Source organism: Thamnophis elegans, chromosome 15 (assembly GCF_009769535.1).
Source record: "Thamnophis elegans isolate rThaEle1 chromosome 15, rThaEle1.pri, whole genome shotgun sequence".
Lineage (NCBI taxonomy): Eukaryota > Metazoa > Chordata > Lepidosauria > Squamata > Colubridae > Thamnophis > Thamnophis elegans.
The window spans coordinates 29,730,311-29,750,450 of record NC_045555.1 but is presented as its reverse complement, the minus strand read 5'-3'; the positions used below and the strand labels follow the sequence as shown (position 1 = coordinate 29,750,450).

General features: G+C 41.4%; 1 protein-coding gene across 2 annotated transcripts in view; it reads left to right on the top strand.

Moving 5' to 3' along the window:
* The window catches only part of ANXA7 (annexin A7), a 44,385-nt gene that overhangs the window by 20,367 nt on the left and 3,878 nt on the right, over positions 1-20,140 (top strand). For both annotated transcript variants that reach the window (XM_032231599.1, XM_032231600.1), the window contains exons 6-12: positions 2,640-2,742; positions 5,993-6,087; positions 7,947-8,060; positions 11,144-11,314; positions 15,026-15,196; positions 15,322-15,397; positions 16,813-16,925. In XM_032231599.1, the coding sequence (XP_032087490.1) occupies positions 2,640-2,742; positions 5,993-6,087; positions 7,947-8,060; positions 11,144-11,314; positions 15,026-15,196; positions 15,322-15,397; positions 16,813-16,925 (843 nt within the window). The remainder of the gene's footprint in view (positions 1-2,639; positions 2,743-5,992; positions 6,088-7,946; positions 8,061-11,143; positions 11,315-15,025; positions 15,197-15,321; positions 15,398-16,812; positions 16,926-20,140) is intronic.

Here is a 20,140-nt window from a genome sequence, read left to right as displayed (position 1 = left end):
AATATGAAGCTTTAAGTAAAGAGGCTGAGTTCCCCTTTTATTTTGAAGTTTAAGGCTTGGCAAAACTTTCAGTGAGTAAACATTGTAACAAGACCGTTCAGCAGATTCATCACCATTTAACTTCCAGATAAGCAAGATTAATGAAGGAGTGAAATTCTTGTAAAAATGAAACTAATTAAAAAGCTTCTGCTGGCCTATTGTGAAACCAAAACAAATGATAACAATCTCTTTTGTTTTGAATTCTTGTGAGAATTAACAAAAAGTGTTCGTTATTACCGGAGAAACCAGCCTGCTCGGCGCCATTTTAAAAGCCTCTAAGTAAATAATTTTTCGGAGGAGAAAAAGAAAAGAAGCTAAAATGTTGATAAACAATTATTGTCCACGCAAACAGATTCAGCTCGTGATAAGATTAAATTCAACAAAACTTTGAACTGAGTGGGGGAGACCTACTTTGTCCCGCACAAGGCAGTTTGAAGTTCCCAGCACGGACAGCCGTTCTGCCTTGGGCTAGCCCCCCTTTCCCTGCAAGCACAAAAGCTGCAAAAATCGAAGAGCATTTGCCAGCAAAACAATTTCTTCTTTCCTTCTTGCCTGAAGGATAAGAAAACCTGATAAGACGTCAGATGGAAGATCCTCTAAACAGGTACGTAGCCAGGAATTCGGAGGCAGCTGATTTTTTTGCTGCCACCACCAGCAGGCTCCTCCCAGGAAGTTCCCCGAGAGCTTCTTCTGAGAGTTCTACTATAATGTCTTTAGTTGTGTCTTGAATATCAGTTATTTCTGCTTGTGATATTGTTTTTTTGGTTTTGCAATTTGCCTGAATTTCCTCAAGTTCAACTTCACTAAACACTTTATTCCGTATAATAAATTGCCTTTGATCTGCTAGTCGTTGTTCACTAACATTTGAATCTGGATATTGTTCTTTCCATAATTCATACATTCGCTTTAAATAACCTCTTTTTTCTGGCTCTGAGTTGTAGTAACAGGCCATTATGGCACGGTTTTCATCTGCACTATATTTTTGTCGTTTTGTTGGGTGGTCCACTTGTAGCCCACTTGTCGACGGATTTCCAGGGACCCCAACATCCGCCGTGGCCCTTGTTAACCCGCGCGACGACCGATGCGGTATAAAATTTTTATTCTTTTCTTTCACCATTGTTGGCGGGTTTCTTTATGGGGCCAGGTTGCCAACCTGACCCCAACCCTCCTCCTTTCTCATCCGGGCTTGGGACCGGCAACGGCGGAGTTTATTATTTTTATTATTATTATTATTCGCAACAACAGAATTGTATCACAGCGGCCAGTTGTTTTGCCGGATTTGGCATTGGTTACTAGTCGGGCCCCACCCAGGGGCCTAGGACGTCGTAACGTATTTTCGTATAATGCGTGCAGATCCAAGCAGTGCGGCTTTTTGCATTTGACTGATGGTGATTTTGTCAATTTTTAACTGTTTTAAATGTAATTCCAGTGCTTTTGGAATAGCACCCAGTGTGCCAATTACCACTGGAATTACCACTGCTGGTTTGTGCCATAGTCGTTGAATTTCAATTTTTAAGTCCTGGTATTTTGCGATTTTTTCATGTTCCTTCTCGGCAACCCTGCTATCACCTGGTATTGCGATGTCTATGATTGTGACCTTATTTTTCTCAACCAGTGTGATGTCTGGTGTATTATGCGCCAGTATTTTGTCCGTTTCTATACGGAAATCCCACAAGATCTTGACCATCTGATTTTCGGTGACTTTTTCAGGCTGATGTTCCCACCAGTTTGTTGCTGTTTTAATATAATTTTTGCACAAATTCGAATGGATTATTATTATTATTATACAATTGTATCACAGCGGCTTTATTATTATTATTATTATTATTATTATTATTATTATTATTAAGCAACAACAGAATTGTATCACCGTGGCTGTATATATGGATAGTGTTGAGTAATGATTCTATTTCTGATGGTGTTTTTCCATACAGTTTCAGCTCATCCATGTAAAGGAGGTGGAATAGTCTGACAGATGTTTTTTATGTTTATAGCTACAGTCTGAGTTATTCAGTACTGTTAACAAAGGAAACAGTGTAATGAGACAATAGTAGTTGTGATAGTGAATCTTTTTGAAATATTCCTCTCTTGATATCAACCTCTCCCTGTTTCTCATCATTGATCTGCAACTGTGTCTTCCATTGTGCCATTGATCTTTGCACAAAGTGTCTGATGATTCTACTGACAGCTGTTATTTCTAGGCACTTGATTATCCAGTCATGTGGCAGAGAATTAAATGCCTTTTTGTAGTTAATCCATGCTAACAATGAAGATATTGAAGAGTACGCAGCGTAAGACGGAGCCTTGGGGTACCCCATTGCATACTTCCAATGCAGTTCCATTAAGGACTACAAGTTGCTTGCGATTGTTAGGAATCCACCTAGTAGTGATGCTGTCCAACCACATTTTTCTATCTTATCAAGTAATAGCTTATGGTCTACTTTATCAAATGCTTTACTGAAATCCAAGTAAATTATATCCACAGCATTTCATTTGTCCACTGACTTTGTAACATTGTAGTAATCAATATTTGATTATTAAAATTGAACAAATACTTAATAAGAATCAAGGCCTGTACTAACATAGATTTTCATTCTCAGCCTGCAGCATTAACTCAGACCACGCAAGGCACAATTCGACCAGCTCCTAATTTTGATGCAGGGAGAGATGCAGAAATTTTGCGCAAGGCTATGAAAGGATTTGGTAAGAGCTCTTATATTTTGGAATATTTATGATGATTTAAGCATAAAAGCCACATATTTACTTCTGCTTTCTCTAGATATTTTATTACTGCTTTAGAAATAATGATATGCAATTATTGTGCAATAGAGTGTCGCAATATTTTCTATGTTCATGGCTTAACTGTTCAGCTTGTAAAAAGAAAAATGGGCAATAGTGTCAAAGGACAAAAGCTATAAAGATTGACTTCTAAATAAGAATAACAACTGGGGAAAATCCTGTTTGCTAGACCCAAAGATGCTTTTCAAAGGGCAACTGGACTTTCTTGATTTTTTTCTTTGAAAATGTTTCATTTCTCATCCAAGAAGCTTCTTCACTTCAGACTGAGTAGTGGGGAACGGAAGGATTTATATTCTTTGCAGTCATCTGATTGTTAGCAGTTTGAAGGTCTGAGAGTCATTAAGGCCACTTGGAGATTTATCTCTAGTTTGGTGTTTGAAGGTTCAAATCCCTAGCCCTGCGTAATGGAGTGAGCTCCCATTACTTGTCCCAGCCTCTGTCAACCTAGCACTTTGAAAGCTTGTAAAATTGCAAGTAGAAAAATAGGAACCACCTTTGCTGGGAAAGTAACAGCGTTCCGTGCGCCTTTGGTGTTGAGTCATGCCAGCCTTATGACCATGGAAATGTCTTCAGACAGTGCTGACTCTTCAGCTTTGAAACGGAGATGAGCACCTCCCCCTAGTGTTGGGAATGACTAGCACATGTGTGTGAAGGGAACCTTAACCGTTACATTTAGAGTCACCTGACTCAGAGTGCAAGTAGGTGTAGAAACCTCTTGGGATTGCTGAAAGGACTGTATCCTACAGGACATAGATGGTATCTTATCCCTTCACCTCTGTTCAACAGTGAGAACTGTTCAATTTTAACATAGATGGCTTCTTTGGCCTGTCTTTCAAACCAGTGGTCCGCTCTGTCAAGAATGTGAACTTTTCAAAAGAGTGACCTTTATCTTTCAGATGCATATGGACTGCTGAATCGTGTCACCATGCATTTGTAAAGTGGTTGTTTTGTTTCCCCAATATACATTGCACTACATGTACCACATTTCTCAGTTTGTGTCTTGGAGTTTTATCCTCGGGGTGGACAAGCTTCTGCCTTAATATATTTTTGGGTCTAAAGTGTGCTCATATGTTGTGTTGGTTGAAAATCCTCATGATATTTTTAAATATTCCTGCAATATATGGAATGACAATGTTGCTTCGTTTGTTGTTCTTTTCTTTAACTATTAAGAAGGAGTTCCTTGATCTTTTTCTAGGTTTGATGGAGGCCCAGTTGGGATAGCCACAAGTTCTGAGAGCTTCCATGATATGTTTACGTTCTTTTTCTTTTCCCTCTTTGCTGATAGGCAAACCTTCAGCCCAGTGTAGGGTTCTGATCACTCCCATTTTGTGCTCCAGTGGATAGTAAGATTCAAATTGTAATACTGATCTCAATGCGTGGGTTTTTTATATACTTGCATTGAGGCTTCTGTCTTCCTTAATGTGTACTGCACAATTCAGGAAAACCAGAATAATTCCCTTAACATCTTCCTATGTGAATTTAATGTATCTGTCCACAGAGCTGATGTGTTTGGTGAAGCCTTCCATTTCCTGTGTTTAAAGATAACCCAAGTATCATCCATATTCTTATATCAGTGAGTGGCTAGAATTACTGTGAAGGAGTTTAGTGCTTTGATTTCTACTTCTTACATTCAGAGATTGACCACAATGGGGGGGACACAGGTGCAGCTGTGTTTCTGTCTGTACAAACCATTATATTTAAAATAGGTAGTGGTCAGGCAGAGTTCTGTCTTATAGCAATCGTTTCTTTGCTACCATCACAGCTTTAGTTGTTGGAATGCAAGTGACATCATAGGAAATCATTGTCTCATCTGAATCCAATTTTAGTTTCCAAACCTTGCTGACTAAGTCCTGTGAGTTGTTGATGTGATGGGTGGTGTTTCCAACCAGAGGAGCCAACGTATTGGTTAGATATTTTGAAATGCTGCATGTGACTGAGTTGAAGTTGCTGAAAATTGGTCTGAGCAGATTTCCCTCTTTGTGGATTTTGGGGAGTTCATATTTAAGGATTTCCTCAGGGTAAAAGTGGTACTATTATGGCTTGTCAATGGGATTGTCCTTTAGTAGTTGTTGCAGGAAATCAATCGTCTTTTTCTTAATAATTGTGGTAGGATCTCTCTTCAGAGTCCCATATGTAACAATGTTCTTCAGAAAACTGTTCACCTTGGCATTGTAGTCATCTGTGTTCAGAATAAAGTGTACATCTTCCTTTATCAGATCAAAAGACGGCGATGTTTGGCTCTCTTCTTAGGGATGTCACTACTCTCCATTCTTGAATTGTGAGGTTGCAAGGAGGTGTTTTGGCACTGGCGAGGGCTGCAGATACCTTCATCCTTGTTATGTCTTTGGTTCTGCCAGTTTGTTGTTCTGCAATTCGTGCCAAAGCATCCCCTTCCAACCTCACAATTCAAAAAACAGGAGCAGAGAGGCCAAAGAAGCCATATATGTTAAAACTGCACAACCTTTGCTCAAGAGAGGGGAAAAGATATCACACCAACTATCTCCTGTCTATAATACAGTCCTTTCAGCAGTCCAAGAAGCTTTCACATCAATTTGCACTCTGATTTAGGTTATCCTGGGTGTACACATAAATCTCCCAAGTGGCCTCCATGACTCTCAGACAGCTAATGACTTACCTTCCAAGTGCTAATGACCAGATGATTGCAAAGAATATAAATTATTTCATTCCCTGATCATTCAGTCAGAACTGAAGGAGCTTTGCAGATGAAAAGCAAAATGTTTTCAAAGAAAAAAACCCAAGAAAGTCGAGTTGACTTTTGGAAAAAAAACTCCAACCTTTGGGACAACCAGGACCTGGATGATTGAGATTCTCCATAGACCTGTTTGCCATAGTAATGTACTAGTCAAAAATGCACTTCAGCAAAAGAAAATTGACCTTCAGACTTTCCCCTGACATTTCCACTTTTGTAAACTTTCTCCCTTAGTCTGGATTGCTGAAAACACATTTTAAGAAGTGTGGTATTATATGTGGTATTTGTGATACACTGTGAAAACCCGGCATCATAGAGAGATGTCTGAAGAGTAAAAATGAGGGCAAGGGGCAGGCTTAAATGCTTTCTCAATGTAATCTTCAGGGGTGGAATGGAGGAAAGGTTGTGATATAAAATTAACTATACATGTTTCTTGCTTCCAAGGTACGGATGAGCAAGCAATCGTTGATGTTGTTGCCAACCGTTCAAGTAATCAGAGGCAACAAATTAAATCTGCTTTCAAGACTATGTATGGCAAGGTAAAATGGTTGGTTATATTTTTCTAAAAAGGTAGTCCTTGACTTATAGCTATTCTTTTAATGACAAAGTTATAGCAGCACTGAAAAAGTGACTTACAACTGGTCCTTGCACTTAAGTTTGTTGCAGCATTGTTACTGTTACTGATCAAAATTTGGCAACTGGCATATATTTATGGCAGCTGCAGCACACTGGAGTCATGAGATCGCCATTACAACCTTCCCAGCTGGCTTCTGACAAGCGAAGTCAGTAGGGACATTTGATTGGCTTAATGACCACACAATTCACTTAATAACTTGAGTGATTCATTTAATAATTGTTGCAAAAAAAGGTTGTAAAACTGGGTGTGACTTATTTAACAACCATCTTGCTTAGCAATGAAATTCTGGTCCCAATTGTGGTCATAAGTTGAGGACTTCCTGTAATTGACAAATGAAGAGCAGCAATATGACAGGATATTTTGTCTGTTTGTCGGAGCTAAGAAAGATCTAAAGGAAATTAACACTCAATAGTTCAGTGATAGTCTCTCATCTGAATGTCCTACAATTTTCAAGGAATTTTCTCCTACAAAATGTCCTACAAAATGTCCTACAATTTTCAAGGAAGATCCGTTCTCCATTCTTCATCTGATTTCAAGGAAGTAAGAAATGAATTACCACTCGAGTGTTTTGCTAATTGGATGTGACATCTGCTTGCACTCAGCACATGCAGATAGCCCTCTGGTTATGATCACTCGTTCAGCAACCATTCAAAGTTTTAATGGCACCAAATGAGGAAAATTTATGACTGGTCTTCAGAGGTCCAGCTATTGCTGCTTTTTTACATGCCCCCACTTAGGCATCTGCCCGAGCACCCCTACCTGCCTGTAGCTCTTACCATCAGTCTCATTCACCAGCCTGTTTGCCTGGGGCTCCCATTTCTTCCCACTTAATGATCTACACATTTCTGGAATTAACAAGGGCAACCGGGATTACTGGGATTGTTGTCGCTATGTAATATGGTCATCTGACATTGCACTATGATCACATTGCTTAGTGATGGAAATTCAGGCCCAAATTGCCATTGTAATCCAAACTACCTGTGCAGAGGAAGGAAATTCAGATGTTGTCTTTTGGACAAGACATTTTTCAGAAGCAGTGAACTGCCTTTTAATAAAATGCAAATCTAGTTTTGGGGTGAGCCAGTTTAGTTGGGAATATCTGAATTGCTTGCATTATAGGTTGATATTTTACATTGCTTTATTTATTTATTTATGTTTTCTTAATTGCTACAGTTATTTGATTCTATTGTTTGCGGTAAGTATGCTTATGCATTGCAGCCCATACATAATAATGTTGCTATTGTGTTCATTAAACTGTTATTGTTATTCAGTCCTGTTTTACTAATTAAACACTGTGTTTAAGTTTTGCACTTAATAATTGAAAGTAATTGTTTAAAAATAAATAATTGGAGCCTCCTAATACAAATAAACAAACATAAAACAAATCATCTATTTCCTTAAATTTCTCTTTGAAATAGTAATAGCAATAGTAGTTAGACTTATATACCGCTTCATAGGGCTTTCAGCCCTCTCTAAGCGGTTTACAGAGTCAGCATATTGCCCCCAACAACAATCCGGGTCCTCATTTCACCCACCTCGGAAGGATGGAAGGCTGAGTCAAACGTGAGCCGGTGAGATTAGAACCGCTGAACTGCAGATAATAGTCAGCTGAAGTGGCCTGCAGTACTGCACCCTAACCACTGCACCACCTTGGCAATGTATCTTACTCTAGCTAATTTTTTTCCTAAGTATATGTTCAAATATATGTTTAAGGTTTTGTGAATATATTTCCTTCTGATGCTTATTTTGATTACTGAACAGGATTTAATTAAAGACCTGAAGTCGGAGCTAAGTGGAAATATGGAAGAACTGATCCTTGCATTGTTCATGCCATGTACCTATTATGATGCCTGGAGTTTAAGGCATGCAATGAAGGTATGAGTTGATTTTAAAAATATTAGGTGCAAAAATAAAAGCAGTGAGATCAAAATGATTGTAAATTTTCACTTAGACAAAAACTATGTCAACTTTTTAGCAAAAAAAAAAAAGGTAAAAATTATAGGGAGATACGCTGAAACAGTATAAGATCGCTGTTGGATAGAAATTTCTGAGGGACATTTGGGGATATCTATTGCATCAAAGTTCCTAGTTTGAGCAAATAATGGATATTAAACTCAGTTAAAAACAGAAGTTAATTATGCAGAAATTTAAAAATAATCCTGGTTTAATGTTATAAAGACATTTATGTATGTTTTCCCAAATAATTCCTTGAACCAGAAAGGCTGGGGATGTTTTTATATTTATTTTCTTTTTAGTGTTCTGGAAATTTGCAACTTTAACCTTAGACTGAAGAGATAATAGCTTTAATTTTTCCATTTTCCTGGCACACATCCTTTTTGCTTAAATATCTCAGTTTCAACAAGACATTTTTTTAACCTAGATAAGGAAGGTTTGAAGACAATCACATTCTTCCCTCTGTAACTATAAGGATGTCTGAGATAAAATATTGATTCTTTATCTGGAAAGGCTGACAGAGAGGTGCTGTGAGTGGGCTGTAACTTCACAATTAACAGGTAGCTCCTGCTGAATGATTTTAATTGGCACCAGGAGCTCTAGTAAGCAGAGTAAAGTTTTTTCTAGGTGGAAATTAACATGACTGACTGTACTATGTAGCTGGAAAGACACAAGATTACCGTATTTTTCAGAGTATAAGATGCACTGGAATATAAGACGCACCAAGATTTTAAAGAGGCAAATTAAAAAAAAATTGTTTGCACTCTGCAGATCTCCCCAAAATGGCCTGTTTTTTGTGAAAACAAGCCTGTTTTTGTGTGAAAATGAGCCTGTTTTTAATGAAAACGAGCCTGTTTTTTGTGAAAACGAGCCTGTTTTTTGTCAAAAAAGGGGCATGCATAACCTTTAGGAGGCTTATAGAATGCTTCTGGGGGCTGATGGGGCAAAAATGAGCAAAAAATGGGCTGTTTTTTGTTCTCCCAAGTCCCCAGGAGCAATCTAGAAGCCTCCTAAAGGCTATGCATGGCCATTTTTGCAAAGGGGGCGGGGTTTTGGGAGACCAAAAATGCTGTATTCAGTGTATAAGACGCGTCCAGATTTTTACCCTCTTTTTTGAGGGAAAAGGGTGCGTCTTATACTCCGAAAAATATGGTAATTGGTTTCACACTTTCAAATTTTGTTTGGTACCTAGTCACTCTCCTGCCCTTTGGAAGACTGGCCTCCATATGAGAGCAATGCAATTGCACCAGCAGCAGCAGGAAAGGGGCCGGCAAAAGAGAGATTGCCCACAAAAATTGCTCACTTTTTTCTTCCCTTCCCTTCCTCACAAAATGAAGAATTTGGAGAAGGGATTTCCAGAAAGCACTACTGGCTCTCTGCATAGAATGCTTGCAGCTCCCAGCAACATGACCTCATTGCTTTCAATATGTATAGAACAATAAGCAGGCAGGCCAGGCTTCCAAAGGTTGGGCTAGGTTAGGAGGCAAACAAAAGTGTGAAACTGACTGGTCTTATCTTTTTCCAGCTGAAAAGGAAAGTTGAAATCAGGTGGTTTCCCACACTGACTACTTTGCTTACCAGTAGAATTGCTGATCTCATAAGGGTCGTTAAGTGAGGACTAGCTATATTGTGAACTTTTTCAAGGTTGTGTATAATTATATAACTCTCTTTTTGTGAGCCAGATCAATGTGATTTCCTCTCTGATACTAAATTCCTACCCTTTTGGTACTCATTTTATCACTTGCTTCTCTTGCCATGAATCACATTCACTGCTGCTATAATAAAATTCCCCACTTTATATTTAAAATAGATATTTGCATTCAGTTTTCTTCCCTTACAATAAAAGAATCTTGCATTACATAGCACTTTCCCTGAAATTTTCCTGTTATTTCCATTTCCTCAATGGTTTTCCATATTGATTAGAATCAAGTCAAAGGTTTCTGATCTTGAAATCCTTCTAAGGAAGAATATCATCACCAAGATACTCTAGAGCAGGGCTGTTAAACTCCCAGTCTGTGGGCCAGATGTGTCATGTGCTGGCCCCGCCCACGTCTGATTTAGTGAAGGGGAAAAAAGTCTTGATACATCACGTGATGCCACTATGATGACGTGAGTTTGACACCTCTGCTCTAGAGCATTAATTCATTTGAATTTCTGAGCAAGAATGAATATTTTAACCCACATTTTCCTCTTTTATTGCTAGTAGAGCAAAATGATATTTGTTCTGGGAATGGTTTTACTAGATCTTATTAGATCTAAATGTTATGCCTGTCAAATCATGTTTATCTTTTATGTGGTCACAGTTCTGCAACTTCCAATGTGGGTACCAAAAATGTCAACAGGAACTCAAAAGCTCTGGTTCCCATCTACAGTTCTCTATCCCCTACTCTATTTATAATGGAGGCCTGGCTGGACCAGCCATAAGCTTCAGTAGTGGAAATGGCACCTGTTGTGCCCTGCCAGTGGCCAGTGGTGCTGGCAGCAGATTTGGACAGTGATGAGGTTGGGGAGGAACATGGGCCAATCCTGGAGTCTATGCCAATCATCAGCTGCCTTCAGAGTCAGACATCAGTGAAGCAGACGAACAGCTGGAGTCTGTTCCCAGTGTGTGCATGTGCAGAATTGCCAGACGAAGGGAACAGCTAAGGAACAGGGGTTGACTTGGGAGTAAGGCCACAGGTGGACGATGAACGCCCCCTTCCAGAGGAATTAAAAGAGGAGCGAAAGGGGAGTGGAGTTTGCAGGAGACAATTAGTTCACTTAATTGGTTCTTGACTCCCCAAGACTCCTTGCCAAGTTTTGCAGATATCAGCCTGGCAGGTGATCAAAGATGGAATCTAACACTGATTTATTTGGGAGTTGGACATTGCATAATGTGGCTTATGCTTACACTATTATATGAAGCAGCTTAGCCTAGATGTTGATATACCATAAAAGACATATATGACCATTTTTCAAGCATTTTTTTTGGTGCCGATATGGCAACTTTGTTTTTCTGCTTTCAGGGTGCAGGTACCCAAGAAAATGTATTGATTGAAATTCTTTGTACAAGAACAAATCAGGAGATTCAAGAAATAGTCAAATGTTACAAGAATGAATTTGGAAGAGATATTGAGCATGATATTCGGGCTGATACCTCTGGTCATTTTGAACGATTACTTGTATCTATGTGTCAGGTGAGATAACAACTGCATTCTCTCATAATATATTTGCTTGTGAAGCATATTCATATACTGAAACTTGGGGTGTTTGCTGTCACCCACTACTTTTTAGCTTCCTGTCATCTATATATCCAGCCAGGTACATTTCTTGTTTTAGATGATAAATAGAAACTGACCCATAGGAGAAGTAGCATAGGTTCTCATAATTTTCCATAGGTTGTATTTTCCCATAGGCAAGTTGACCCTTACAACATAAAATCTTTGGGAAACAGTGAGTAGAGATGGAAGAAGGCAAAACCACAACAGATTTAGAAAGGATTAGCAGTTGAAGATAGGTTGTTGATTCAAGAAGACGCCAGAGCAAGGTTTTCAGAAGTGCAGCAGAGATCTTAGGAGAAGAAGGCCCATTGAAGAAAGGCAGTGCTGTGGGATGACTTCCATAGGCTGCTGAAGAGTGAAAGCCAGCTACCATAACTGCTCCTTCAAAGGGATGACAGTGTCAGTTCTCCATAGATCCCTAACGGGACACTGCCATTCTGATGGAAGGAGGAGGTCTTGGTATTTTTAGGACCTGTCACTTGCTTTAGTCTTTCTTTACTTTGATGTATCTTCCTGAGATAGGGAGGAGTGAAGAATTGGCTTGGGGTCATCTGATGTCTTAGTTCCAAAGAAGACGAGAGAATGGCGCCTGAGAAAACTTCTTATCATCTTCACAGCCTAAAATTCTCACAGCAACTCAACAACTGGTGATTGGCTCGTATTAGACTGAGCAGTGGGGAGGGGCTTGAACAAATAACTTTTAACCTGACCTTTTAGCACGGGAAGTTCAGATCCTGCCTACTCTCTTTGCTATCACTCTTTTCCAATAAAAGTTCTATTTGAAATGCTACCTGTTTCAAGAATTCTGCTTTCTTGAGGGGACCGCTGAGGCAAGAACTTACATTAGGCAGGATCTGAAAAGTGGTCAATCCAGAAAGGTACCCATCCTATTGTGGGGACTATGCATAAGATGTCCAACCAGGGGAGCAAGCACGAAGAACTGAATGCTGGGGAGAGACCTCCATCAAGGTCAACCTGATGTAGCCTCCAGCGAACGGACAGAGGAAGCAGCTAACCTGGAGGACCCCATGAAGCTGAGATGTCAGTTGACATGCAGAAGAAGGAGGACTGTGGAGGAAGGGCCAAAGGGATCACCCACACCCGAGGCAGCCAGCAGCATGGTTGAAGATGGGACAATGATGATGACCTGGAGGAAGAACCACACCATGCATTTCATGATGGAAGCTTTCCAGAATCTGAAAACCCAAGAGGCCATGGCCCGAATGGACAGAGATGAGGGAGAACAAGGAGAAACCGCAGTTGGGAGGGGGCTAACCTGGCTAAAATAGTGGAACCTGTGGATGGACTGGAAAGAGGTGCTTCTGAAATTCCCAAAGGGACAGCAAGCTCCATGCAACATCAGCTTCAAGGCAAGAGATGAGCCTCACAGAGAAGTGGTAGCTGCATCAAAGGGAGAGCAGCTGCTGGGTGAGCCCCAAGAATACCAGGACTTAACTGAAATGTTCAGTGAATAGAGCTCTGATGAGCTCCCACTCCACTGTCCCAGAGACTGCTATTGAGATCATCCCTGGGATGAGATCTGTTGCGTCCTCCCGTGCCAGCCGACGGGAGGGGCTGGAGCAGCCGGCAGTGGATTGGCTGCGACGCACCCGCCAGCTGGAGAAGGACGTGTTGAGAGCCTATTGGCTGGACAACTGACAGTTCCCATATATAAAGAGCTGTCAGTTGGTCGGGAGCTGTCCACGTTCTGATTCATCCTAGTTCTCAGCCCTACGTTAATAAAGCCTTGAAAAACCGTTACTGAAGCCTCTAGCCTGGTTATTTAAAAAGATCATCCCTGGGCGTTTGAGTATACCTTGTCGACATAATGATTTACACCCAGACAAAAGCAGAGCACATGAAGTTGGTCAGAGCATTCCTAAACAAACTGTATGCTAAACTGTCCAAATGAGAGTTCCACAAAGACAAGATAGATTACTTGCGGTTCTGAATCTCCTATGAGGGGTGGAAATGGATCCAGATAAAGTGAGGGCAGTGCTGGATTAGGTACCTCCCCACACAAGGAAATAACTGCAGAGTTTCCTTGGCTTTGCCAACTTTTACAGACAATTCAACCTGTAGCTTGCCCAGATTGCCCTCTCCATCACTAACCTGCTAAAAACAAAGGGGGTAGACAAGCCGAAATCCAGCCAACCCTTAAAATGGACAATGGAGTGCCAAGTGGCATTTGAAAAGTAAAAAAAAACTTTTAATTGAACTGTTGCTAAGGCACCCGAATTCGGAAAAGCCTTTTGTTATTCAGGCTGATGCCAGCGATGTAGCCATCATGGCTGTCCTACTGCAGGAGAACGCACAGAGCCAACTACAGTTGTGTGCATATACCTCCCAAAAATTAACTGAAACTGAACAATGTTGGGCAGTGTGAAAGAAGGAGGCCTATGCCATTTGATGGGCTCTTCTCACTTGGAATTTCCATTCCCACTATCAGGGTTGCAGGAAGCCGTTGCAACCGAAAACGGAACTTAGGAGGGCAGCACTCAGCCCTTCTGAGCTCCTTTTTGTTGGCAGAGGCACTGCGGGCCAGTCTGTCGCTGTTTCCAGGTTGGCCCCAGGGACCAGATCTAAGCATCCCGTGGGCCGGATGTGGCCCACAGGCCTTCAGTTATACAGGCCTGCAATAGATCCCTATTGAGATGCTGCATTTCTGGCGGAAGGCGGGGGTCTTGGTATTTTTATGACCCGCTACCTGCTTTGGTTTTTCTTTCCTTTGAAAGGGCTAGGGAGGAGGGAGGCATTGGTTGGAGCCACCTATTTTGTCTCAGCTCCAAAGAAGATGAGAAAACAACTTCTTATCACCAACACCAAAAGCCAACTTCTTATCACCAACACCAAGGTGGCGCAGTGGTTAGGGTGCAGTACTGCAGGCCACTTCAGCTGACTGTTATCTGCAGTTCAGCAGTTCTAATCTCACCAGCTCAAGGTTGACTCAGCCTTCCATCCTTCCGAGGTGGGTGAAATGAGGACCCAGACTGTGGGGGCGATATGCTGACTCTGTAAACCGCTTAGAGAGGGCTGAAAGCCCTATGAAGCGGTATATAAGTCTAACTGCTATTGCTAACAACTGGTAATTGACTTGCATTGGACTGAGCAGTGGGGAGGGGTTGGAGCAAGTAACCTTTAACCTAACCTAGCACAGTAACTTCAGATCACATTTATAAAAGAAATGCTCTAAGAAAAGTATTATTGAATATGTTAATTGTTGAATAAATTCTGCCACAGCCCACCCCCAAATCAAGTAATGTAATTGGGAGGTTTTGTTTTAGTTATGTAACACATGTTAAGAGCCATCTTAATTCTCTGCTTATAAAATTACATTTTATAAATTGTTAAATGCTTAAGGAAGCCAATTTCCTTCTTTCCTTTATTTTTTTTTAAACTTATGATAAAAACATGGTAAAGAGCATGAAATATGAAACATTGGATTTAGAAATGATGCATGACTAATTTCTATTTTTGATGGATTCTTAATAAAAGTAATTTTACAAACAACATTGTGTGACTAATTTTTTTTAGAATTCAGTGGTTTTCATTGTTTATATTGTTAAGTGATTAGTGACGAGTGAAAGCTAGTGTGCAGTGGTCGTGATACATGGTTTTTCTTTGCAGGGTAATCGGGACGAGAATCAAACTGTAGATTATCAAAAAGCTCAGCAGGATGCGCAACGACTTTACCAAGCTGGGGAAGGAAAACTGGGAACAGATGAGTCTTGCTTCAACATGATCCTCGCAACCAGAAGCTTCCCCCAGCTGAAAGCCACTGTGGAAACTTATTCACAGGTATAACAAAGAAAGATTGGGTGGGGCACCTCTAGTAGACTGTTACCTGCAAAAGGGGGGAAATGATTTTGCTCCACCAGTGGTTTTTATACAGTTTCTTTCATTTTCCTGACATTTATTTGCAGATAGCTAACCGTGATTTATTAAGCAGCATTGGCCGGGAATTTTCAGGAAATGTAGAGCGTGGCTTGAAGGCTATTTGTAAGTTATTTTCACATTTTTCAATAAGTGTCCCAAAGGTGCTTTTTCAGGAGGCAACAGGACTCTCTTGTTTTTTCTTTGAAGACATTTCACTTCTCATCCAAGAAGCTTCTGCTCTGACTGGATGGTGAGAAATGGAAGGATTTATATTCCTTGCAGACAGCTGGTCATTTGCATTCTTTGAGAGGGTTTTTTTTTCCCAATAAGTGGTTCCATTAAAAAAGGTCCTATGGCTTGGAGCTGGAATGGAGGCATTCTCACTTCTTCTAGTAATTCTCATTTATCCTTATGATAAATAAAGCAACTCATGATCACCTGTTTTTGTTGTTTTTTTTCTGGAGAATTTGAGATTGCAAGTAGAAAAATAGTTGGACTGAAAGGAAGAGCAATCTTGCAATCAAGGGCTTCTTAATGTCAGGGATTTAGTTCTAGTGCTACCTCTGATTTGCTTTTTCCCCTCTCTTCCATTCTGACAGAGTCCCAATCTGGCAGAAGCCCAATTATATAGCGCACCAAGTTTAAAAATGAAATCAAAAATCTCAACAAACTGAATTACCGTATGTTTTGGAGTATAAGATGCATCTTTTTCCCTCAAAAAAGAGGGTGAAAATCTGAGTGCATCTTATACACTGAACACAGCATTTTTGGCTTCCTGAAACCCCTTTGCAAAAAATGGCCATGCATAGCCTTTAGGAGGCTTCCAGAGTGCTCCTGGGGGCTGGGGAGGGCAAAAATGGGCCGTTTTTTACTCGCCCCCCCCCCCCCAGCTCCCTGGAGCACTTGGGAAGCCTCCTAAAGGCTATGCATGCCTTTTTTTAAAATAAAAAACGGGCCCATTTTGGGGAGGTCTGCAGAGTGCAAAAACTTTTTTTTTTAATTTGCCTCTTCAAAATCTTGGTGCATCTTATACTCCGAAAAATATGATATATATTCTCACCTACCTCTATTGGTGTACAGTTATCTCTGGCTTCCATTTATTTCCCTTCTTTCCATTCATTCCCTTCTTTCCATTCATTTCCCTTCTTAAAGGGGCTCAACCAAACCCATATTTGGAAGTGGGGAAAACAGATCTAAATATTATAATGAAAATAAAAAGAATAAGACAAACACTTGCAGTTTATAGCAGGGGTGAAATTTAACAAGTTCTGAAATTTTTGAGTAGTTCGGCGAACCAGCAAATACCACCTCTGCCTGGCCCCAAGTGGGGAGGGAATTGAGATTTTGCAATATCCTTCCCCTGCCACGCCCACAGAACTGGTAGTAAAAAAAATTGAATTTCACCACTGGTTTATAGTAAAATTAAGTTTTGTGTCTAAAGTTTGTATTTGAAAAAGCTCTGCCTTTTTGTGGAAAACATTTTTTTTTAACTTCCCATGCTAACTTGTGGACATATTCTTGGGTTTGCTTTCTTGCAGTACAATGTGCTCTAAATCGCCCAGCCTTTTTTGCAGAAAGACTTCATCATGCCATGAAAGGAGCTGGCACAGATGATTCTACCCTGGTTAGAATTATTGTAACTCGTAGTGAGGTAAGAATGCTTACTTTCTGATAGTATATATAGCTATATGTCTTGTTGTTGCACAATGGATCACTTAACGGATCACTTGAATCACTTAAGAGGTTTTTACACCTTTAATATGGGGTTTAATATTAAGCTGTTCAATTCAATTTTAAAATGAATTGACATCTTTTGGGAGGAAAAAAATAACAATTAAAAACTAGAATAATGTAAGAATTGTCCTTAACTCAATACAGGTGGTCCTTGACTTAATGACCATAAATGAGCCCCAGATTTTTGTTCTTAAGCAAGACAGTTGTTAATTGAATTTTGCCCCATTTTATGACCTTTCTTGCTGCAGTTGTTTACTGAATCACTGCAGTTGTTAAGTTAGTAACATAGTTGTTAAGTGAATCTGGTTTCCCCATTGACTTTGTTTGTCAAAAACAAAAAGCGAAAGGTGATGAACCTAGGACACATAAAGATGAATAAGTTGCCAAGCATCTGAATTTTGATCACATGACCATGGGGATATTTCACACAGTCATATGTGTGAAAAATGAGCATAAATCAGTTTTTCAGTGCCTCTCTAACTTTGAACAGTCATCAAATGAACTGTTGTAAGTTGAGGACTAACTGTATTTTCCTATTATTGTTATTATTTACTGAAATGAGAAATTCTTTTATATATTTTCTATAAATGAATTTCTCATGACAGGAAAAAAAAAGCCAGTTGAAAAGTTCATAGTAATGAGAGCATTGGAGCTTTAGAAAAAGCTGTTGCCTGTAGCAACTTAGCTTTTTAAATTAAAGTAATTCCACCAGGGAATGCTTCTTGATCCAGCAGCTTTCTTCTGGACTCACTGAAAATATAAGTAAAAGAAATGTGCCGGTCTCATTGCTCAGAATGACTTATGATATAAAGTGATATAAATAGGGACTTTTTAAAAATAAAAGTATTAATAAGAGTATAAATTTATTTGGTTTTAAATATAACAACAAAAACAAATTGAAAAAAAAATAGGCAAAATTATAACAGAAAAAACAATCTGAAAAAATATACAAAATGTATTTTATAGACATACACATATCAATAATTTGAAATCATTATGTATTGCAGTCAGTGGTGGTTGATTTATATTAATTCTCCAAATACTGTAGTGGAAAACGTGGTTTGGCATTTCTAATGCTGAACAATGCTTTTGATTGTACATTCCTTTTCTCTGTCCAAAAGTCAGCTCCCATGTGACTGAGATAAATCTCAAGGTTGAGTTAGCACATGTACAGGTAGTCCTTGAGTTACAATTCCATTTGTAACCCGAGGATTCGTACCTTGAAAGCGATCATCCCCTCCTTTCGTTCACACATTTGCTAATCAAATGTGTGGCTTATTAAATGCATGTGAGGTACCTTGGGATGTTGAAGGCCATGGGGGGGGGGGAGTGGTCTCAGGCTGCTGTCGCTAAATGCCAGGTCTGTTGTTCACAAGGCTCCTCTCGTCCGGGACTTAATTTTAGATGAGAGGGCAGACCTGGCATGTATTACTGAGACATGGCTGGGCACAGAGGGAGGAGTCCCCCTCGTAGAGATGTGCCCAGATGGATTTCAGGTGCTTCATCAGCCGAGAGCCCAGGGAAGGGGTGGCGGTGTGGCTATTGTTGTCCGGGAGTCTTTAGCACCTCGTAGGATCCCTGCTCCGGAGCTTGTCGGGTGTGAGTCCCTACTGGTGAAGCTGGACCTCAAGGGTCAAGTGGGTCTGCTGCTAACGTACCTGCCTCCCAACTGCGTTGCAGCAGCCCTCCCCTCGCTCCTCGAGTCGGTAGCCGAGCTAGCAGTTGAGTTCCCTAGGCTTATGGTTCTGGGGGACTTCAATTTGCCTTCGCTCGGTGAACACTCTGATGGAGCGCAGGAGTTCATGGCCTCCATGACAGCCATGGGCTTGACCCAGGTAATTCGAGGCCCAACCCACTCAGCGGGTCACACACTCGACCTCGTATTCCTCTCGGAGCAGTGGATTTGTGATCTTGGTCTGAGGGGTAACGAGATCATACCCCTGTCGTGGTCAGACCACTGCCTACTGAGGCTAGACTTCCGGAGGCCAAACCCCCACCGTAGGGAGGAGGAACCGACCAGGTGGTTCCGCCCCAGGCGACTTATGGACCCCCTAAGGTTCCAGACGGAGCTTGGGGTTATTCCTGATACTCTCGCCCACAGTTCGGCGGAGACTCTTGTTGCTGCCTGGCACTCGGCAGCATCGGAGTCTCTTGACCGGATTGCGCCACTACGGCCCCTCCGGGTCGGCGGATCCCGGAGGCCTCCTTGGTTCACCGAGGAGCTCCGGGAGATGAAGCGCCGGAGGAGACGCCTAGAGCACGTGTGGAGGTCCGATAGGTCCGAATCGAACCGAGCACTTCTGACAGCATGCACCAAGGAATACATCCGGGCACTAAGGACAACTAAAAGAACACACATTGCTACCTTGGTTGCGTCCGCCGAGTCCCGCCCAGCCGCCCTGTTTAGGATAACCTGCTCCCTCCTAAATAGGAGGGAGGCAGGGGACCCCTTACAGGGTAAGGCTGAGGATTATGTCCAGTTCTTGGCGGACAAAGTTGCTCGGTTTCGGTCGGACTTGGACTCCACCCCCGCAGATCCAGCCGAGACACAGGGGAATAACTTGGCAGACCATCTCTGGGTTGAGTTTCAGGATGTTGCCCCCGGGGATGTGGACAAGGCTATGCGAGCTGTGAGCGCCTCCACCTGTATACTGGACCCGTGTCCCTCCTGGCTGGTTGCCAACAGCAGTGAGGTGACACGAGGCTGGATCCAGGCGGTCGTTACCGCCTCCCTTCGGGAGGGGCACTTCCCCGCCGCACTTAAAGCGGCAGTGGTGAGACCCCTCCTGAAGAAACCATCCTTGGATCCAGCCGTTCTTAATAACTATCGTCCAGTCTCCAACCTTCCCTTTGTTGGGAAGGTTGTTGAGAAGGTGGTGGCCTTCCAGCTTCAGCGTACCTTGGAGGAAGCTAGCTATCTTGACCCCTTCCAGTCCGGCTTCAGGCCCGGTTACAGCACAGAAACCGCTTTGGTCGCATTGACCGATGATCTCTGGAGAGCCAGAGATGGAGGCCATGCCTCCATCCTAGTTCTCCTTGACCTCTCAGCGGCTTTCGATACCATCGACCATGGTATCCTTCTGCGACGACTGCGGGAGGTGGGAGTGGGAGGCACTGTTTTGCAGTGGTTCT